Source organism: Heloderma suspectum, chromosome 10 (genome assembly GCF_057233095.1).
Source record: "Heloderma suspectum isolate Gila_16-S chromosome 10, 16-S_ref, whole genome shotgun sequence".
Lineage (NCBI taxonomy): Eukaryota > Metazoa > Chordata > Lepidosauria > Squamata > Helodermatidae > Heloderma > Heloderma suspectum.
The window spans coordinates 43,294,558-43,312,145 of NC_139467.1; the positions used below are offsets into that span (position 1 = coordinate 43,294,558).

The 17,588-nt window shown below is 52.3% G+C and overlaps 1 protein-coding gene across 7 annotated transcripts; it reads right to left on the reverse strand.

Annotated features, from left to right (window-relative positions):
• Positions 1-218: 218 nt before the first annotated feature.
• Positions 219-14,934, reverse strand: CCDC28B (coiled-coil domain containing 28B). Of its 7 annotated transcripts, none has more exons than XM_084816089.1 (6): positions 14,674-14,934; positions 7,632-7,868; positions 6,515-6,684; positions 4,203-4,357; positions 2,680-2,702; positions 219-2,124 (listed from the first exon to the last, which is right to left on the reverse strand). In XM_084816089.1, exons 2-6 carry the CDS (start codon positions 7,793-7,795, stop codon positions 2,070-2,072), a joined length of 567 nt encoding a protein of 188 aa, XP_084672215.1. In that variant the 5' UTR covers positions 7,796-7,868; positions 14,674-14,934; the 3' UTR covers positions 219-2,069. The 7 variants fall into 7 exon arrangements, with proteins under 7 accessions (XP_084672215.1, XP_084672216.1, XP_084672212.1 ...); XM_084816090.1 differs by lacking the exon at positions 14,674-14,934 and adding an exon at positions 12,479-12,576; XM_084816086.1 differs by having other exon boundaries at positions 220-487.
• Positions 14,935-17,588: the final 2,654 nt, after the last annotated feature.

The following is a 17,588-nucleotide window of genomic DNA, read 5'->3' on the forward strand; positions in this document are numbered from 1 at the left end:
GGGCAGCTATTCTGTCTTCCGTAAGTGGGGGGGGGGGGGAGAAGCTGCATGAGTGAGCCAGATGTTACAGCACCAGGAGGAAATGCTAGTGCCATTGTCCCCAGGGCTCCCAGGTCTATGACCACCACATCCTGCTCATGCTTCCTCTGCCAAAAACAAAAGCAAAGGGGGCCTCCCACTTCCCAACCCTGGAATGTCAGTCAAAGTGGAATCAGAAGCAACGAATTAATGTAGTCATTTTATTTAAATTAAATACTAATAGTCATTAATAAGAACAAAATAATTCTGAAGGGCTGTAATTTAATGGCTCCTTGCACTCACTTCATCTTGTTGTCCTCAATGGATTCAATGCAGGCAGTCAGCAATGTACATTCTGTCACTATTTGTGTAGGTTAATGTTGTTAGAGCAGAAGCACTTGGAGAGCTCGAGGGGCACAGCTGGTACAGGGACACCAACTGTTTAAATGCCATCGGATGTACAAAATGGCTTTTTCTGATTTAAGAAAACCTGCTGGCATTTTTGTTAAAATATTATAGCCCAATCCCAAACAAAGTTGCACAGAAGATGCAAACCTTCCCTGCAGTAACATGGCTTTAGAACATGCAACCCAACCCTAAACGAGAAACCAAAATACCGCCACATAGCGAAAGGGAACAGAGCGAGGTTGTGGCGAAGCAGCAGATGGTACAATGGACGCGATACCATTTTGTTCATGTCAGCTATTTAAATTTGTGCCAAGTCCACGCAGCAGAGGGCGTGTTGGTTCTCCTTGGTTACAGCTTTTGCTGCACAACGCTACAGATGGAGAGAACCTGAGCAGAAGCCCTAGTGCGGAAGCCCTCTCACACTCTGCGCAGACATGCAGTCTTTCCTTCTGACCTCAGGGGAAACTGGTTCCCATTTGTAGCAGAAGTGGGCCAGGCAGACCACGATTTGGCTGATCCCAATAATAATCCTGAACATTTCTATGGTGTTTTTCAAGCGTTCAAAGCACTTCACATTCATGATCGAGTTGTAATCCATAACCCTGTAAGGTGAATCAGCATTATAGTTCCCCATATTATAGACGGGGGTCTGAGGCTGAGAGAGAGCAGCTTGCCTAAGATGACCAAGTAAGTTCATGGCAGAGGCAAGATTTGAACTTCTTGATCTGTAGCTCAGTAGAGCAGCTCTCTACACGGATGTCACAAAATCGCTTCCTTTGACTCCAACCCGGTGACCTCCCAATGTCTTGGACTACAACTGCTATCATCCCCAGCCAGCAGGGGAAGTTGAATGGGGATGATAGGCATCGTAGTCCAACACCCCTGGAGGTCGCCAGGTTGGGGAAGGCCACCCTACCCCAGAGCAGCTATGCTACTCCTAAAGTGTTGGGGGTGGCTTTGAAAAATAATGATGTTGAGGCGCCAGACGAATGGTCAAGTGCATTAACGGCCAGGCTGTGTGTAAAAAATAATAAAATAAAAGCTGGCAGTCGATGGCCCACCTAGCAGGAGAGGCAGGCCAGATGACTACATCAGCGTTGGATGCGCTGCTCGGTGGTGTGAGAGGGGAGAGGAGACGCTGTCAACCCAGATTCTAAGTAATGCCTGCACTTGGCCCGGTTCCAGAGGCATTTTGCCACCCAAGGCAGCAGCCCTGCGTGGCTCTAGAAGGGCATCCCAGCCTCCCCTGCAACGTCACACAGAACGCTGCAGCCCCCGCTCTGTTTACTCACCAGCCTGGGGTGCAGGAGACTTCCCCCCCGACCCGGGCTCGCTTCCACGCTGTGTCCGCAGTTTCCGCCTCTCCCCAGCTGGCTCTCCGGGAGTTGGGCTCGTTTCCCACAACCCCCCCCCCCCCCGCCACCCTGCCAATGGCCTGAACACAGGTCTTGTTCTCTCACTCCTGCCTTCCTACGTTGGGTTGTGGTGTCTGACTCTGTACAGCCTCCTCGCCCTCCCGTACTGGTCGGAAGCTGCTTCTATACAAGGATCTTCTTTGCTCAGCCAAACAGCTTCCTTGGTTTGAGGCTTCCCAGGGAAAAAGGCCGACGGACAAACCGGGCAGCCTCCTCGCGCTTCCTCCTCTAGACTGTGGACGCGTCTTCCAAGTCGGGGTTTTCTGCCAAGTGGAGCTTTTGTCTGAGGTGTCGTATTAAGGGGAAACGAGAGGCCGGGGTCTCCAGCCAGGATGTGCCCCTTCTCCAGGCCATGCCCGCAAGGAAGAGTAGCCCAAAAGGGTAGCCCCAAAGAGTAGCCCAAACTTTTGCCTTTAAACTCTGCTGCTTCAGAAGGTGGGAGCAAGAGTAGAGCACCTGCCAGTGGAAGCTGGTGGCTCTGATGTCGGTGGGGCGGTGCATCCGCTCCGGGTTTCAGCCAGAACTCTTAGAGTTCTGGCTGAAACCCGGAGCGGATGCACCGCCCCACCGACATCGGAGCCACCAGCCTCCACTGGCATCTACCCCTGCCCCTGAACTGTTTATCGTATAAAGTGGTTGGGAATTATGGGAGTTGTAGTCCAACAAATCTGGAGACTGCTTTACACAGCTAGACTGTGGCCCACTTCAGCCTTTACTCCGGAGACAGACTCCTTCCTCTCTAGAAGAGAACCCCACCCAACATCCCACCTTCCCCGCTGCCTTCTTCCTCCCCCCACCCTTCCAGGGAATTATGCATTCAGCCCCAGAAGAAGGATACATGGAGTTGCTGAGTTCTTCCAGCTGCAAAAGCAGAGAGAATAAACCATGAGCGCACAAGAGAAGCTGAGACTGATGGTCAGAGATGCTCCGTTCCAATCAGGGACGTGATGCTGGGAGAAATGCAGATTCCATGGGCAGAAACCCCACATTCTTCAACTGGAAGACATGGCAGCCAAGCCAGGGGCAGCTGGAGCTCCCTGGGGCCGGTGGGGCAGCGGGATTCTACTGAGATTGCCGGAGGAGGGCGGGAGAAGCTCATGTGTGGCACTCGGCAGCTGCATGCCATGCGCCGCAGCAAACGCGCCTGGCTGGGGGGGGCTTCTCTGCCACAAGCAGGGGGTGGGCAGAGGGTTGCTGGCTACTCTCCCCAAATGCAAAGCCGCCTTTGGGCCAAACTAGATGAGGGAACAGAGCTCTGTGATGGCACCTTCTGTCTCCTTACATTTTGGCCAAGAGAGCAGCAATATGGCTCTGAGCTGTAAGTGCCAGGAGAGGGTTTCTAAGAAGCCGCTCCACACGCACCATTTTCCAGGTGAAAATAATCCCCTGCCCCCCACAGCTGCTGCTTGCCCCATTAGGGGAAAAGCCACACCCGATACCTCTGTGGCTGCTATTGGCAACACTTGGAGAAATGGGAGAGGCAACCACAGACTCCGGTCGCCTGCTTTAGACACTTTCCTTGGACAGTTTCAAGCTGAAAAAGAAGATCTTAACCCACCTCCTAAAGTTGGGAAGCGAGCAGGTCTATTGGCTTCCTGACTAACAGAGTTCCATGCATGTTGCGTCAATGCAAAGGAAACCACACCCTAAGTAGCCACCAACCAAACTGGAGGCACATGGAGCAACACCTCCCGCCAGGGGATGGATGATGGTAATTTTGCTAGATAATAAGCCCAAAATTGATTTCATCTAATACATGCAAACACCCCCATCCTCGGCACTGGGGCTGTTGAAGCTCAGGCTTGTGGGCCAGATCCAGACTGCCCTGGGGCCAGATCCAGCCTTCCAAGCTTCCCCAAATGGCCACGTCTCCTTCCCCTGCTCCCCTTTCCCGGACCGCCAAATGCTTGGCGGCTTTCTGGCTTCTGCCCAGTTTTTCCCCCATTCTCCAAGGTTGGAATGCCTCTCGGAAGGCTGAGTGACTGGCAGGAAGAGCTCGAAGCTAAAATAGGTGGATATTTTTGGCACGGCCCGTTTTGCCTTCATCCTACCCACCACTGGAATTTGGCCCTGAGAACTTCTCCAAAATTTAATTTGGCCCTCGAGGTGAAAGAGGTCCAACACCCCTGCCCTACCCAAAAGCTGAGTCACTGGGATGTCATGGATGCTCACAAACATTGCAGCTGCTCAGGGGGATAGCTCTCTTCATTTAAAAAATGTCACCTCAACCAGCCATACCAGTTTTCTGAAGCAGTAGCTGGTCAACATCCACAACTTATTCCCAGGCTGAACAAGAAGAAGGGAGAGAGGGAGAGGATCCCTTGGTGGGCAGGGGATAGCAGAGTTCCTCACAGCACTCACGTTTGTCAGGAGCTGATCCAGGTTCTTGTCAGCCACAGTTTTCTTCTGGTCCTCAGCGAGTTCCTCCACGTAGACATCCAGGCTGAAGTGCAGGCGTGCCAGCTTCTCTTGCATCTCCCGGACATGCTCCAGTTGCTCAAAAGAACATTCCTTCCCTGCATTAACCAGGTGGGAAACATGGGGTCATCCACAGAGCCTCTGGGAAAGGCTGGAACAAACTCTCAAAGCCCACTTCCCTTGCACAGAGAACCACTTCAGATGCAACAGCAAGGCATGGTTTGGTGCTACAATTCGGGGGGAGGGGGCCTTGCGGCCCTCCAGATGTTGTAGCTGGGTCCTGACATCATTAGGGCCCCTTTCTCTGTGATTTCTCCTCGTCTCTCTGTGCATGGAGAAAGCGAACGCTTTCCCCTCGGGCTTCTTCACATGGAGGTTTTCTCCTGTGATTGAGATTGCTCCCTCACGGAAGTTTGCGGGCTCTTTACATGACGCGTCTCCCTGCACTAAATGCCCTTTGTTCTGTTTTTAAATAGATGGCAGATAATGAGCTATCAAATTACTCCATTGTGCTCCGCTTGAGTTCCCTCCGTGAAAAGAGGAAAAGTAGCACGAGGAGGAAGTAGTGCGAGATCCATGAAAGACAATGGAAGACTCAGATACAGGGAGAAGGAGGGGGAAGGGGGAGGGGGGAAGGAAGCACGTGAAAAAGGGAGTTGTCGTGATCCTGCGTGTAAAACAGAAGCAGAAAGCCCTGTTTTAAATGCCGGATTTTAAGCTGGTGTAGAGACGCCCCTTGTCAGTGCTAGAGAAAGGCTGCCTTTTTCAGCACTCACCCTTGGGCGGGGCCAGGGAGAGTGGGCAAGGCCAGATGGGGAACCCCCACAGGCCCCATCCCAGCAATCCCGCAATACAGGCAGGCAAATACTAACTGGCAGGTTAGTATTTGATACTCATTTAAGGTCCTTTCCTGGGCTCAAGGTGGGTTACACTATACTGCCTCCTTTAAGAACATAAGAGCAGCCCAGATCAGACCAACAGTATATCTAACCCCAGTATATCTAGCCCCAGTATCCTATTTCCAACAGTAGCCATCCAGATGCTTCTGGCACGCCCACACGCAGGATGTTAAACAATAGCCCTCAACAGTGTCCCTCAGCATCTGCTATTGAGGTACACTACCACTAAGCAGTAAGGTTCTACTTCACTATCATGGCTAATGGCCATTGATAGACTTATATCAGGGGGTTGGACTCGATGGCCTTGTAGGCCCCTTCCAACCCTACTATTCTATGATCCTCCATGCATTTATTTAATTCTCCCTTTAAAGCCATTTCAGCCAGTGATAGTGAGTTCCATCAGTTAATTTCCATTGTGTGAAGAAGTACGACCTTTTCCTGTCTTGAATCAGTTTGATTTTTAATGTCAGAGCTACAGTAAAGATACAGAACAGAGGCTGAGAAAGACAAGGGGTACTTCTAGACGAGGCTTTTACTGCCCAACTGCACTGCCTCGTTCATGGAATTTTACAGCGGGTCCAGATGATGATGTCTACTATGCATAATGCTCCTGTATTTTCCCAATGCTCCTTCTGTTGTTTTTCTTACTAGAAAAAAAACCACTAAGGGAAAAAAGATGGAATAGCTGCACAATGCTTCTTGAGTGTTAGCACTAGGAATGCTCCAGGGGAGACTTTGTTCTTATTTTTAATCCCCTCACAAAGAATTGACCCCCTTCTCCTGGAGCAAAGTGATCCCAATCCAAATAGGAGCCATGCACACTTACATAAGAGTAAGGAAAACTGTTAGCAGAATGTTTCGTCTGGCTCTTGGGTGCCTAGAGCCACCCAGGAGCTCCATGAAGAGATGGGCTTGAAGCCCGCTTGCTCAAAACCGTCTCAAATTTCCCGCCCTAAGCAGCTCGGGCAGGGGAGGCGGGGGCTCCGATGTCAGTGGGGTGGAGAATCTGCTCCGGGCTTCAGTCAGAACGCTAAAGGAGCTCTCCAAGGTGCTTTGCAGAATCCCTTTAGAGTTCTGCCCGAAACCCAGAGCGGATTCACCGCCCCACTGACACCAGAGCCATCAGACTCCCCAGAGCTCAGGTTAACAGACATGGGAGTCAGGGGGAACCCCATATTCTCCTCCCAACAAGCCTATGAAAATGTTGCTGATTCAGAGCGTGAATGTGAGCTCCACTGCGAAGGGGGGACGCAAACCCACGGGGCACCCCTGCCCAGAAATGGGTATGTGTGAGAGGGCTTTCTCTCACCAATCATCATTGCCAGTGCTGATTTCTGATCCCACGGAGGAACTTACCAAACGCCTGCAGCTTCCCCGAATGGAAGTCGTTCAAGAGGCTCAAGAGGCCCCCCTCCATCTCATACACATCGGAGACGTCGGTCAGAAACGAGTGCTGCAGGGCGGTGTTCACCCCGGCCCCCGCACTCCCGCCGGGCTGGGGGGCTCGTTGTTTTTCCTTGTTTGCCCTGCGTTGGACAAAACCCCCCGCAGCAACAGTAAGAAGAAGACGAAGCCCAGGGCAGGAAGTTGGCCTGCCCGTCTCAGAGCACAATGGCCTCCAAGATTGTCCCTAGTGTCACTTCCCTTTTCCTTTCCAAGGATCGGGGAATTTTGCCAACTGGACCTAGCCTGGCATAAGCCACTTGCTTGTGCCGCTGAACATCCGGATGGGAATGCAGATGGAGATCTTCACGAATCTCAACAAAGACGCAACCCAAACTCCTCCGTGTGGTGCTGTGTTGTAGGGCTGAGCAACAACCCCCTCCCCCCCACCAAAAATTATTCACAGGCAGTGATTAGGGGGCATCTTGGGGATATCTTTCAGGGGGTACTTGCAAGTCGGGGAGCTGAACCGGGCAGCAGCAGGACCTGTTTCTTTTCTTTTTCCATGTCAGCGTGCAGGTCCTCTCAGTGCCTGGCTTCCCCCTGAATACCCCCTTAAGAGGATGCTGTGCTATGATATAGCATCATTCCTAGGGGGCCCTGTGGTAGTTGCTTCCTAGAAAGCCCCTCCAACATGTATGAATACTTTCACCCCCTGAAAACACACATACACCCATTCTAAGACAAAAATTCTCAAGGTGAAAACTTCCAGCTCAGCCCCACCCGGTTTTCCAGCTCTGGTGGGGAATTAGAAAACCGTCTCCAGAGGGGTCCTGGCCTTGGGCCTCACTTGGCAAACACAGGCCTGCAGGGCCCCCTCAACGCCCAGTACGTCTGAACCCCTCACTGCCATGCAGCACGCTCCACACATTGCCTCCTGGCCCAGATGAACCCATGCACTCCAGACCCGAACGGCAAGTGGCTGCGCAGCTGACACTCCGGCCAGTGGCAACCCTGCCTAACAGGCTCCGGGTTCAAATCCCTTACAGAGGATTTGCCCTGTGTGGCTCTGCCCCAGCCTTGCACTGACCTCTTAAACTTGGCTCTTTGCTTTGGAGAAGGGAGGTGAGGCATCCCCAGGGAGAAAGAGGTGCTCTTGCTAGCAGGGACGACAGGCAGCTTGCGCAGAGCACTTGCAGGCACCGGCTGAGCGAGGTGGGCCTTGGGGCTCTTCTTCTTCTTCTTCTCTTCCATCCTTCAAGCAGGCGTCTCTCTCGACCACACCATGCGCCAGGAGTGTCTCAGGGCACCGGGAGCAAGAGCAGGCCTAAAGAGAAGTGGCACTTCAAAAGTGAGAACCAAGGGCTATCTCCTTCAATGGAGCCTCCATGTTCCAAGGCAGCCCACCTCTGAACCCCAGGTGCTAGCGACAAACCATGGAGGAGCAGCCAGTACCGCCACACCTGGCTTGGGAGAGAAATCCAGTTGGCATCTGCTCGGGCTAGAGATACAGATGGCAGACTAGCATTCAGCAGGGATTGGACGCAAGAGCTTCCCCTGGCACTGACAAGGGAAATCCTGCTCTTATCTTCGATCAGTGGCCAGAGGTAAGAGTGAGATTCCCTTGTCAGCGCTAGAGGACGGCTGCCTTCCTTGAGCACTGACAAGGGAAGGGCATTCCCTGGAAGGACCGTCTCCATGCCTCTCTGTGGATGCTTCCAGATGGAGGGCTCTTAGCACTAACAGTCAGAAAGCATGATGCAGTTATTCCATCTTTTTCTCCGTAAAATCCCCTGTATCAGGCAGGGCAATGGTGCCTTAAAAGCCTTGTCTCGAAGCACCCTCTGCACAGAGAAAGGGGTCCCCTTCTCTGCACTCAGAGGGCATGGAGGGGTTGCTCCATGCCACACTGTCATGCAGAAAGGGTCTCTGATGGCATCAGGGGGTGGGGCTTGGGGGACATCCCACAAGGCAATCCAGCCCCTGGGGCTGGAAGAATTCCTCACCCCTGGCACGGAGGAAGTAAAAGAATGAGAAAAAGAATCAAGCAAAGGCTAGATATTTCATTCTTTTTCTTTGATGGAGTTCCTACTTCACTGTAGAAGTTTAAATTTATATCTATGAAATCTTAAAATGAAGGGATTAGAGCCTTTTCTGAGACTGCACTCAATATTCTCTGTTAATATGAAGTAAGAGTCCTGTTTAAAGCTGGTCGTTGTCTTCTGTCTCAAGTGTGGCCAGACAAACTTGCTCTGCAACACTTGGGCTCCTATCCGTAACCCAGTTTGAAAACATATTTGAGGGAAGGCAGTTTAGAATTGTGCAGTGTGGGGAATAAGACTCACTGTGCTGTTAGGGAGAGTTATGGAAGGAAAAACCATATTTATTTATTTATATTGTTTTATGCTGTGCTTTGTGCTTTGTTTTTGTGAACCGCCCAGAGAGCTTCCGCTACTGGGCGGTATAGAAATGAAATGAAATGAATAAAAACCAAGAAAGACACTTGGGAGAGAGATCCAGCAAAGACACACAACAGACATTTAAGAACTTCTTCCTCCACATGCTGAAAGCCAAACCGCTATATGCCGATGCAGCTCCAACAGCTGCGCTCTCCCTTGGCCCCGTAGATTCTGTGGAACGTAAGATGGGGGCAGTTGAGGACAAAAGCAGCGAACATCGTTCAGCAATAAGAACTCCATTTGGCCTCCCTCCAGCCCTGTCACTTCAACATCCACGGTGTGTGCCCCATGGTTGTTTTTAATGAAATTGGCTACCACAAGGCGTGATGTTGGCCAACGGCATCATGGAGCCCAGTTAAACATTCTGGAAAGTCAGGTGGTAGACATTTTCCCTTATCAGGAAAACGTGAGGCTATGGCAGTTAAGGGGTTGCTTGTTGGACTACACCCCCACGGGATGTGTGGGGGGGACCACCTTGCACATACCCTACCGTGGGTAGGGTGGCCACTTATTAATCACCAAAAAAGAGGAAACGCATCACCAAAAAAGAGGCCAAAGAGAAGATACAAATGTACACATGCAAATTTATAGTTATACATGCACATTTAGAATTTATTATAATTTACATAGAAATACAGTCAATCTCACCCTAGTGTAGAGGACTGTGACCAGATGACCTATATGCCTGCCCATTCAGTCTACTCTCCAGGAGCTAACTATAGATGGGAAACAGTTCTGATGGTTCTTTATCTTTGCACCAGAATTGAACTGGACAGCTCTTCAAAAAGAGGACTGTCTGCTATAAAAGAGGGCATGTGACCACCCCAGCCATGGGGAAGCATTCAAACAAGCGACCCCACTCACCTGCAGCTTGAAAAGGGGCAATCCAGGAAAAGCCATGCTACTTGAATTAGCTGAAAGTAAAAACTGGCCCACAGGCGACTTTTTAAAAGGGTGAGACGAATCACAGCGCTGGCAGCTCTTAGTTACAATCACTAAATGGATTGTAACTGGTCCTGGCCCAGAAGCAGCTTCCCCCTGAGGACCAGAGCTGTTGCCTTCGTGCCTGGCTTGGGAGCTTCCTGGAGGCATCTGGTTGGCCACTGAGGGAAACGGGGTGTTGGACTTGATAGACCTTTTCTTCTGATGCAGTGCGGCTCCTGTGAAGTTCTTATTGTTGCAAACGGTACTAAGGGCGCAATCCTATCGTAATGGTCATAAGCCTCTGAACTTGGACTTACGGTCTTCCAATGCAGAGTGGGAGGAGCAGCAGAGGGGATCTTTGCCTCCCGCTCGGCATTTGTGCTAGACAGACTTTTTTGCCCATCTAGCTGGGGCGCTTTGGAGGGGGAAGGAAAGAGGCCGGAGAGGCCTCAGGATAGCTTGTATCCTGGCCTCTCCAGTCCAGTCCCCTCCCGTTACTGCCCACCAAAACGCCCCCTTTCCTCCCTCTCCTAGGCCAAGTTCCCGACCTTGGAGGGCAGCTGGTGTGGTTCTTTCTGCACTGGCTGTGAGGGGGAGGGGGCGGAGCTCCAATTCTCCCTCCCAAGGTCACAGCACTGTCTCTGACCTCGGAGCTGGGAATCTGAAATGTCCTATGGCCCCGCCGACACCGTTTAAGGGCCACTGGATTGCTCCTAGCGGCCAGACTCTCACATCATACACAGTCACCATACTTCCTCATGCCCAGAATCATAATGGTGGCCCAGACTGGGGTGTCGTCAGCCACCATGAACCGGGACATAGGCAGCTTAGAAGGGGCGTGGGAGGCAGCATGTCCTGGTTCATTCCTGTTTATATGGACACTAATTCATTCAATTTATGAATCACCATATGGCTGAAGCCCTCAGGGGAACGTACGTGATAAAAATAAACACAATAAAACCAATCACTTAAGACAAAAAAGGATTTAAAAGCAACAACAACAACATTTTTAGAATAACTTTAAAAGGAGCGATAAATATCAAAGCAGCTAAAACATGGAGAACGACAATTAAAAAAAAATGCCGGTCTGAGCATAGCATCTAAAGGAAAACAAGCAGTAGCTAAAAATTAAAAGGCCTGAGAAAATAAAAAGGTCTTTGCCTGAGGCCAGAAGCTCATCAAAGTAGGTGCCAGGCAGACTTCTCTAGGGATGGTATTCCACCATTTGGGGGCACCACAGAAAATGCCCATTCACGAGTAGCTACTTGCAAAATCTCATTAGGCAGGGACACCTGGAGCAGGGCCTAAGATGATAATCTCAGGGCAGGAACATACGGAGACAGGCGGTCCTTCACATACTGTGGCCCCAAGCTGCAAAGGGCTTTGTAGGTTAATAGCAACACCTTGAATTGGGCCTGGAAATGAAGTGGAAGCCAGTGAAGATGGTACAATATTGGCGTAACAAGTTATAATGCCCAGTTCCAGTAAGTACTCTAGCTACCATATTTTGTATTAACTGAAGTGTCCGGACTGTCTTCAAAGGCAGCCCATATGTAACACATTGCAGTAATCTAGCCGCCTAAGCCGGTAAAAGGTGCTCTGTGCGAAGATACTTGGGCTTCTAGTGAGAAAGATGGATCTACAAGCACCCTCAAGCTACAAACATGATAATTTGGGGGCAGGGACAGGGAACCTCTAGACTCAGCCACAAGCTGTCCAAGGACTCCCCATCCAGTTTGCAAGCTTTTTTTTTGCTCTTATTTCCAATGCCTGCACTGAGATAAGAGGGCACTTAGGCAAAAAACCTTTAAATATCCTGCAGAGGGCTGTTGCAGAGATTTTGAGCTGAGTATTTTGAAGGAGGAGAGCTGCTGCACAGAACTGAGGTGTGCATTTGGCAGGCACGGGACCTGCTTGTGAGTACATATGCAGAGGCTTGGTAACCGGGATGCCGTTTGAAAGTGTTGCTGAGTGATTCAGTCCTGCTTACTTCTGAGTAGGCTTAAAATGGTAGTAATCACATTTGGTCCTCCCCAGAGATTAAATGTGGCCCCTGAGACCTTTTCCAATTTGCAGTTTGACCAGCGGGCTGAAAAAGGATCCCCACCCCTGCTTTATGGGGAGTGCAGCCCCTTCCAGAACAGGGTGAACACCACTCACCCGGACAAACTGCCCATGAGCAGTACCGCTGTCTTGCCCGGATTGATATTTTTCTGGGTGTATTCAGTTTATTCCCATAAGAAATAGCATAGCATGGCTCTTATGTATGTTTTCAGTTAAAGAATGCGTGAATAAAAGCCAAGCTACCTTTTCCCTACCTAACATGTCAGCTTTGCAGGTACAGGGAAAGATGCGTATCTATTTTTAATATGAAGAACGTTCAAATATGTGATCCTCTACCCTGCCCCTGAAGTGGTACAATCCAGCAAGCGTTGCACCACATGCTTTTGCAGACTGTATAGCTCAGCAATAAAATGAAACTGCAGTGGGACAGCCTCTGAATTGTAATAGCAGTGATATTAATAAACAAGTCAATAATGTTATGAGGGCTAACCAATCATTTCTTTTGTTAGGCACATCTCTAGTTAATATTCCATCATGGTTGGTACTTTCTCCAGGGCAGCTAATAGTGGTTAGGAGATAATCAGGAACCTGTTTGAATAAGAAACCTGTCAGACCTTGGGGAAAATCACACACAGGAACACACTTCACTTATGATCTACTGGTAGACTTGTAAATAAAGCAAATATTATGAAAATAAGTGTCCTGTACTCTCCCCTCCAAAGAAACTCAAATACTGGTTGCACTTCGCCTTGATTCTCTCACCACTCAGGAAAATCATTGCCACCCACCCTGTCCTCATCCAAGAGAGGGATCTGCTCAGTTTGTTTTTCTGGTTCAGGAGTGATTTTACAAGTATTCTTCCACGACGCACCTTGGTTCCACCCCTGCAGATGGGATGTTGGTCAGCACAGGGGAGTGTTTACACGGTGTTGGACTCAGGTTCAAATCCCCACTAAGCCATGAGGCTCCCTGGGTGATCTTGGACCAGCCTCTCTCTCTCTCTCTCAGCCTAACCTACCTCACAGGGTTGCCGTGATGTTAAAATGAGCAGGGGAGAACTACGTAGGCCACCTTGACGGAAGGGCAAGATAAAAAGGAAATGGCAAACGAGTGCATTTTCCAGGAGGACCATTTTGAGAAGGGAATGAAAGTTGAGGCCTCATCCTCATTCCCCAAGTGGACAGCCACCTGTTCTTACTGCCAGGGTTACTAAGGCAACAAGGCCCACCAGGTGCACACCTCTTGGGCTCTGGGCTGGCAACCGGAGCGGGGCAGGAGCAACTGCTCCTCCTCTGGTGGCCACATTTGCCCCTGGGGTCTCCTAGGGTGCTTCCGGATGAGGCTCTTACAGTACCATCATCCTGCCTCATTCGTGGAATTTTAGGGGGTCCAGACGTTGTTGGCTTTTGTTTGTAGCCCTCCTGACTTTCCCCACCGCTGCTCCCGTCTTTTTTCTTGCCGAAAAGGTTGACTGCGGGCTCCTAGCGCTGCCAGTCCAAAGCCGCGCGCAGCTCTTCTACCTTTCTCTCCTTAATTTTTTTTTTTTTTTGGTGTGCTAAGGAAAAAGATGGCAGCAGCGGTGGGAAAGCACAGGGGGGCTACGAGTGGAAGACGTTGTCAGCTGGACACCCCCGGCCCCACCCAATTCCACGAGCGCGGCAGGAGGATGGCACGATAAAGCTCCGCCTGGAAGCCCCCCAACCCAGCCCAACCCATTAGGGAGGTGAGGACGGAACACATGCCTGGAGGCCCCGCTCCTGGGGGGGGAGGATTCGTCCTCCCCACCCCCACCCCCGTCTCGGAGAACATCCTCCCCGGGCGAAGAAGCCGCCCCCTGGGCAGCCCGTGGAGAGGAGCGGCGGACGCCGGCCCCGCCTGCCCCAAGCTGCGGGAGCTGAGCGATCGGCAGCAGCTCGCGCTGGGCGCTGACTCGCCCGGGGCCAAGAAGCCCCGAGGGGCCGTCCGAGGCCCGGGACGCGGCCCCGGGCGCAGGGGCGCGCTGCGGGGCAGGCGGGGCCGCCCGGGCTCGAGAGCGGCCAGAGCCGGGCGCGGGCGCCGGCGGCACGTCTGCGCCCCGGGCCCGCCGCAGCCATCGCCCCCAGCCCCGGGCTGGGCCGGCGGCGCGTCTCGCACGCCGAGGCCGGCCGAGGAGCGAGGCCGGCGGCGGCGGGCTGCGGAGGGCCCGCCTGACCCCCGCGGGCGGGCGGAGGCGCTCGCGGGCCTCCCGCGCCCGCAGCGCAGCGCAGCCGCTGCGGGGAACCTCGCCGGCTCGAGCTGCGCTTGCCCGCGCCCCGGCATCGCCCGGACAGCCCGACGGGAGGCGCCGGAACGCGGCCGGCGCGCGGCGGCCTGGTCTGCGGAGGTCTCCGCGGCTTCCGCCTCTGGGCAGCGGGAGGGATCCGCCCTTTCTTTCGCGCTCCGGCAGCCCGGCCCCGCCGGGCGCCCCCCGGCCCCGCCGGCCTACGGTGCCGGCCGGGGGTGATGGGCGCTGTAGTCCGGCACAGCCGGGGGCGGCCGGCGGGGCCGGGCTGCCCTCCACGGGCGACCGCGAAGGGAGAACTCGCGCTCGCCCCGCCGCCCGCGCGGCGACGATGGACGCCGGCGCGGGCCGGTCGGGGCCGCTTTCCCTGCCCGCGCTCCAAGCCGAACGCCGCGTTCCGCGGGCGGCCGGGGCGCGAAACTGACCTCGGCGCGGGCGGGCGCGGGGCGGCTCCGGCGGCGGCTGCGTCCGCGGGGGCGGCTGGTGGGGCGCGGGGAGCGCCTTCGCCGTCTCCCTCCTCGCCGCCGCCGCCGCGCAAACGCGCCGCCGGGGCCGATGGCGGCCGAGGCGAGGGCCAGCCGGGCGCCGCAGCGAAGACGGAGGCGGCGTTGGGAGCCGGGTGAGGCTGGCCCGGTGGCGGAGCTCCCGCGGACGTCGGCGGAGCCTGCGCTCGAGCGGCTCTGTCTGCAGAAGGGGCCGGCTGCAAAGCAGCCGAGCAACGCCCCGCGCCCGCCTCCGCTTACGGGCCGTCTGTGGCCCGGAGAGCTGGTGGCACAGGGCCGCTGGCGTTGTCAGCTAGAGTCCTGCAACCCGGTCTCCAGGCGGGCTGGAGGATGGGAAGGAGGTCTGGGCGTGTGCAAAGCGCATTTCCATCGGCGCTCAGAAGGCTCCCCGCCCGTCTCCTGCGCCCTTCAGCGCGGCCTCAGTCCTCCCACCCCCAGTGCAGCAGGTGAAGCATCTCGCCTTCATGCGCAGGAAAAGCTTTACCGGCTGCATTTCTGCCTCCCCCTTAAAAAATGTGAGCTGCAGCTGCACTGCAGGCACCAAACTGAAGCTTTAGCCCAGACGTGATGGTAGGTGATCTTCCAGTGGACAGATATATTGTACAATAGCTCAGGAAGCGTACGCAGCTCCCATTACTTAAAAGAAAAAAAGTGTTGGCCCTAGTATTATGGTTGAAAGCACTTACCCAAACAAAGCTTTGAGCTGGCTGAGATGCTGGGGCATCGCAGAGGGCACAGGCTCCCACTGGCAGAGCTGTAGGATGTGGGAGAGCCTAAAATTTAGTTGAGGAAGCACACACATGCAAGTCTCAGCTCCTTGCCCAGGCTGCTTTGCTTCCTGTGTGCTGAGCCAGCAACCCACTTCAGCCTTGTCCAGCATTGCCTCTTTGGAAGGTCACGGCAAATGTTCGAACCAGAACTGCAAGCACTGAGGCACGCCCACCTGCCCCCATTATGTCCTTCGCAACGGCGCCCCCATACAATGCCATGGCTCATGCAAGCAGGGACCGTGCTCCACTCATACTGAGAAGCATGCATAGCACTGGAAGAAAGGATGGGCCAAATAGGTGCACATTTCAGTAGGTGGCTGAAGAACCCAGACTCAACTGCATCAGATACTGCAGGAATACAGTACGTAGACCTAAAATAAAAGAGGCAAATAGGATAGTAGCAGGGGCTATGGGTTCGTCCGTATGAGGCCAAACCAACTACCAAAACATGACTTGTGACGTTATGAAGATAAGCAGGCATGAGCTTTAGGCACACAGTTCCTCCGCAGAGCACGGAAACGTCCAATTGTTGATTTATACCAAACCAGAGATCACTTTTTTGTGTAAAGACAGCAAACTATAATTTACTGCAAGTTGAACTTTCAAACCTTGCAGAGGGATATGTGCGTAATTTCTAAGAGGGATCTCAGGGGCTCTGGCCTCTGTGGATTTCATTCCACATGGCTGATAAGCCTGGGTCCTTACTTCCAAGTGTATATAGAAAGGAAGACATACTGCAGTAGTTCAGTAGCAAGGCAAATGTATTCTGCACATGCCCACTGGTACTTTTATTCGCATGTTCCAGGATTCTACTCTGGCAAACCCCAGCACACATTAAGACCTGGGTAGGTTACCATTACATACCAATTGTAACTTATTGGCCAGATTGCTGGATATGGGCCACTAGTATAATACAAAGATATGTTCACACAGCATCTTACATTTTTACATGGATGTGCCAGAATACAAACAACAACAGAATTCAGTTCTGAGTACCCAGTGAGACCTTGGATATCTGCAACATAAAACAGCCACCTCCACCCTACAGAATATGTGCTAAACCACTTCGAAACTCAAAGGTGGGGAAAGATCAAAGCAGTTTGGTGTGGAGGGCTGTGACTCCTAGAATATAGATAAGTCTGTTTATATGAAAACAGAAGTATATGTATAGCTACATTTATATTATAGTAAGACATCAGTTTGGACCCAAGTCCAATACTAGGATAGAAAAATCTTAAGATCCTTCTTGTACTGGGGTCTAAACATTTGATACTGATGCTTAAGAATTCTGACATTCCCTAATTTGCACATCAATGTTCCTTCTGGACCCTAACAAATTTGAACTAAGCAAATGAAACAATTTCCCAGCCTGACTTGCACAGCTTACAGTGCACAGGAAATGATGCAAACACAGTCCCATCCCTTTGAAAAGGGTCAAAATGATAGTTTGCCTAATTAGGACCAACTCTGGAAATGGTTGTTGCGCAAAGCTCAACAGCCTGCCTCACTGTCCAAAATGGTGGAGAAGAAAGAAGCGCAGACATGCTGTCAGCAAGTTTATGTTCATTTCTGTTGAATACAAAGATACATACAACAAATCTGGATATAGTGTATTTGTACCACAGCATTAAAAAAAGTTGGAAGGTTTTCTTGAAACAGCAGAAGCCAAGTGAAAAATCTGGATAGAGGTGGTTGCCTCAGCTTAAAAACATCATCATCCAAGAGCAAAGCTGTGGTCCCCATTTACATTCACCTGCTGTTTACCAGGTTCCAGAAATGCCCTGGTGGATGGCGCTTGGATGCAGCAGCAACCTCCAGGCAAGGGGACCAGGGAAACAAAACGAACTCCACAAGAAATGGAGAGACGGATGAGTGTGAAGTTAGGTTGCACAAAATGCATGGCAAATCCTGTTTCCTAAAGTCTGGCTTCCTTTAACACAGGCAGATTGCAAAGTTGCCTCCCCTTGGCTGTTCCCAAGCATCATCTCTGAACAGCTCATGATGTGACACCTACCTAGAGAGGAGGCAGCTCAAACAAGACAGGAATTATGATCAGTGCTAAAAATG